The sequence below is a fragment of the Myotis davidii genome, unplaced genomic scaffold (genome assembly GCF_000327345.1).
Source record: "Myotis davidii unplaced genomic scaffold, ASM32734v1 scaffold685, whole genome shotgun sequence".
NCBI lineage: Eukaryota > Metazoa > Chordata > Mammalia > Chiroptera > Vespertilionidae > Myotis > Myotis davidii.
Genome location: NW_006295823.1, coordinates 69,078 through 73,455, shown reverse-complemented (window position 1 = coordinate 73,455; position 4,378 = coordinate 69,078). Strand labels below are relative to the sequence as shown.

Below are 4,378 nucleotides of genomic sequence, written 5' to 3'. Positions count from 1 at the left end.
CCCGGTGTCGGCTCCGGCGTCCTGGGGCTGCGGCCTGACTGTCCCCCCCTTGCAGACAAACCCTGCGGCCTGCCCCGCGTGGAGAATGGGAGGATCGCCGTCTATTACTACACGTTCGAGAGCTTTTACTTCCCAATGGCCGTAGACCAGACACTGTCCTTTTCCTGCCTGGCCGGCTACACCACACAGTCGGGGAAGCAAGAGGACAGAACCACCTGCACCGCGGGGGGCTGGTCCCCACAGCCCAGGTGCTTCAGTAAGTCGGGGCCGGGGGCCGGCTCAAGCCCGCCTCCTCCGTCATCAACAGAAGGGGCCGCCCGGGCCCGTGTGGCTCAGTGGTTGAGCAGTGTGGGGCGTGCAGGAGGCAGCCGATCCATGATTCTCTCTCATCATTGACGTTTCTATCTCCCTCTCCCTCTCCCTTCCTCTCTGAAATCAATAAAAAATAAATAAAAAGAAGGGGCCAATGAGATGTGGTAGGTGGTTAGTCCTTTTGGTAGAGAAAAACATAAGGACTGGCCCACTGTCCTGTATTTTTAATTTCATTTTATTTTATTTTTCCCATCACCATTTATTTGTCACCTCTATGGCCTCCTCCCACCATCTTTTTTTTTTTTTTAAATCTTTACACACTTTCTTTTTAAAAGTTGATTTCAGAGAAGAAGGGTGAGGGAGAGATAGAGAAACATCCATGATGAGAGAGAATCACTGATCGGCTGCCTCCTGCATGCCCCCTACCGGGGCTCGAGTCTGCAACCCGGGCATGTGCCTTGACCGGGGATCGCTCTGTGACCTCCTGGCTCATAGGTCAATCCTCAACCACTGAGCCACACTGGCCCAGCCGGGGGTGTTTCATTTTTACAAAATGAAGGCATATTCTGAAATTGTGTAAATAATGTTTCTCATTAAGATGTGGCTTTCCTTCTTTGTTGTTTCTCATTCCCCGTGAAGAGAATAGAAATAATCACTGAACTTGTTATTCAATCGCGTTACTTTTAAGGGAAGAGGAACTTGGGCGGTGACTGTACACAGGCAGCCAGACGGGTCCTTGATGTCGGAGAATTGGTGAAGGGTCCCCACAGTAGGGTTGTCCTTTTGTTAAGGGTGTGAACGATCCACAAACACAGTGGACTTAACGCGGTGGGAAGTCAACCCAAACAAATTCCTTTTATTTACCACCAGTGACAGCAAGTGGGAAGCTCTGGGCATATTTTCTCAGTGTGGATGCAGGAGAGGTAGGAATGAACGACTCTAAGAACCGAGAGTGGGCACTGCAATGCGTGCCACCATCCAATGGAATCGCTTTTAGAATGAATGAGCCTTCGAGCACACAGGCTATTTCCAAACTGAAATAGAAGCAGGGAACGCAGAGTGAGCGTGTTCCGCCTTCACAGTCCCAGAAGGACCCTAATCGTGGGCCTGGAAGACGAGCTTCATGGCATCTAGCTCAGCAGACATCTTTTCTCCCCAGAAAAGTGCCCGCGGCCCGCCCTGACCAACGGGCACATCTCGGAGGCCAAACTGCTGTACAGCGTCCACGAGAAGCTGCGCTACACCTGCGCCTCGGGCTACACGACCTCTTCGGGGCTGGCCGAGGAGGAGGTGCAGTGTCTCCCCGAAGGGTGGTCATCCCCGCCAGCCTGCAGGGAGGAGCAGGGTATGTGTGCGCCCGTCATCCCCCAAACCTGTCTGTTCTTATGCCAGTACCATACTGTTTTGATGACTATGGCCTTGTGTTAGAGTTTGATAGCAGTAGGGTGATTCCTTTCACTTGGTTCTTCTTTCTCAAGATCCCCGTTGCCATTTGGGGTCCTTTGGGGTCCCATACACACTTTTGAAACGTTTGCTGTACTTCTGTAGAATACTCCATTGGTATCTCGACAGGAATTGCGTTGAATCGGTAGATTGCTTTGGGCAGCGTGGCCATCTTCCTGCTGTGGAGTCTTCCTATCCATGAACATAGTATATGCTTCTGCTTATCTGTAGCTGCCATATTTGTTCTTAAGATTCAGTGAAAAGTGGCTTCGAGATTTCTTTCGCCTCTTCCAGGTTCGGTGATGACGTTCATAACATATAACTGTACTTTCTGTTAGACACGTGCTTGGCTCCTGAATTACTTCACGGGAATTACTCCACAACGCAGACCGCCTTCCGCCTGGGGGACAAAGTGCGGTACCGATGCAACCTCGGCTACTACAGCACGAAGGGAGAGTCGGAGGAGGAGGCCGAGTGTCGCTCGCATGGGTGGCTTCTCCCACCATCATGCACCAGTAGGTTCTCCTTGGGCACACAGTGACCTCCACTCGGCAGCCTCCTCTCCCTCCGACAGGGATTCTATGATGCTGATTATGTGATGCTAATTATGGTCAATTTTATCCCCCACCTTCCCCCCCCACACACACACTTTTTTTTTTTTTGCTTCAGGTTTTGATTAGAGTAGGCTTTGATCCTCGAAAGCTCTCTAATAGGAACACAAATTCCTTTTTGCTCAAATAACTACATTAAAATCAGCCTAATGATCATTAATCTATATATATAAAAGCCTAAGCAACCATTTGACTTGAATGATTGACCAGTCGCTATGATGTGCACAGACCACTAAGGGGCAGACGTTCAACGTAGGAGCTGCCCCCTGGTGGTCACTGTGCTCCCACAGTGGGAGCCACTCAGCTGACTGACGGGCACCAGATGAGTAGCGAGCTTATCGAGCAGCAGCAGTGGCAGATGCAGCGGGGCTGGGATGAGCAGGAGCTGCAGACAGTATTGGGCTGTGGGTTTTGGCCGATCCCTGCAGGCCACACTGAGGGACCTCACCTGTGCATGAATTCATGCACTGGGCCTCTAGTATATATATAAATGGACAAGCTTTCCTTTTGTGAAATGGAATATGGCAAATCTAGTAATGTCTGTTCCAGATATGGCGTGCATTTTATTCCAGCAGGAAAATAATTACATTTTTTGGTGTGTGTCTTACTTTCATTTTTAGAATTAATATGCACCCCTTTAACATCAATAGAAAATGGTCATTTTCAACCTGTCAAGCCGACCTATGAAGAAGGAGATGTCATTCAGTTTTTCTGTCATGAAAATTATTTTCTAAGTGGCCCTGATTTAGTCCAATGCTACGAATTTGGCTGGTACCCAGAATTTCCTGTATGCGAAGGTAATTTTTAAAATTTCATACCTACCAATAAAATAGCATGTCTTCTCTCTCTCTCTCTCTCTCTCTCTCTCTCTCTCTTTTTATAAAATGCTTCTATATTTTTTTATGTTCAAATTATTTTTTTCAATTACAGTTTCCATTCAATATTATTTTGTATTAGTTTCTGGTATGCGGCCTAGTGGTTGGACAATCCTATACTTTATAGGGCACTGCCCCCCAGTATTGCCAGTACCCACCTGGCACCATCTGTAGTTATTAGCCCATTATGGACCTGGAAACTGGTCTAAGTCCCACTGGGGATGTGCCAGCAATGAAGGTATAAGCCCTTGACCGGAATCGGACCGGGGCCCCTTCAGTCTGCAGGGTCTATCCACTGAGCCAAACCAGTCAGGGCAAATACATTTTTTTTTTTTAATTTGAAATGACTAGACCCAATAACCCCAAGCTGACAGCTTTGCTAGGGAACACTCTGGTTGGCCTCCTATTTCCTGATGGGAAAATACACCCTTCAAAATCATGGGGTAAATACACTTGTATTATTGGCACTTTTCGGGGCGTCAGGATTTTGGGCACAGTGACCCTGGCTCCTGGGCCGGGTCCAGCAGAGCTGTGGTCCAGGTGTCGGTGTTCAGCAGCCTGCTACAAGGCCCGGCTGGGCAGGCGCGGACTGCCTCATTCACGGGGTGACTGGTGGCATCGGGGCTCTGCAGGCTGCCCGAGCGAGGGCCCCACTTTCTCCCTGGCTGCCCGTGGACGCGGCCCCTTTCCTTCTAGACACGTCCCTCAGCGAGGATGACTCTGTCGTGTCGTGTTGCAAATCTCGTATCCATCGCCGCCTCCCCCAGGCACCCGTCGCCTTTGCTGGGTTCTATGGGTTAGATTAGAAGCGGGTGTCACTTCCTGCTCGTGGGGGCAAGAAGGACACAGGGATTGATCATCGGAGGGTGGAGATCTAGGGGTGACCCTAGAATCGGTGCCATTTTAAACCTCACCCAAGGATATTTTCCATTGGTTTTTAGAGTGGAAGAGAGGGCGGTAAGGAGGAAGGGAGAGAGAGAGAGAGAGAGAGAGAGAGAGAGAGAGAGAGAGAGAGAGAGACATTGATTGGTTGCTCTGCACTAGCGGCCCAAGTGGGGCCAGGGATTGAACCTGCAGCCCAGGTACGTGACCTTGACTGGGGTCTGAACATATGACCCTCTGGTGCTCCGGTCGGTG

At 49.9% G+C, this 4,378-nt stretch overlaps 1 protein-coding gene across 1 annotated transcript in view; it reads left to right on the top strand.

Annotated features, from left to right (window-relative positions):
• Positions 1–4,378, top strand: part of F13B (coagulation factor XIII B chain) — a 14,777-nt gene that overhangs the window by 2,178 nt on the left and 8,221 nt on the right. Inside the window, exons 2-5 of the mRNA XM_015568451.1 lie at positions 56–256; positions 1,472–1,657; positions 2,094–2,270; positions 2,987–3,163. Coding sequence (XP_015423937.1) covers positions 56–256; positions 1,472–1,657; positions 2,094–2,270; positions 2,987–3,163 — 741 coding nt within the window. The remainder of the gene's footprint in view (positions 1–55; positions 257–1,471; positions 1,658–2,093; positions 2,271–2,986; positions 3,164–4,378) is intronic.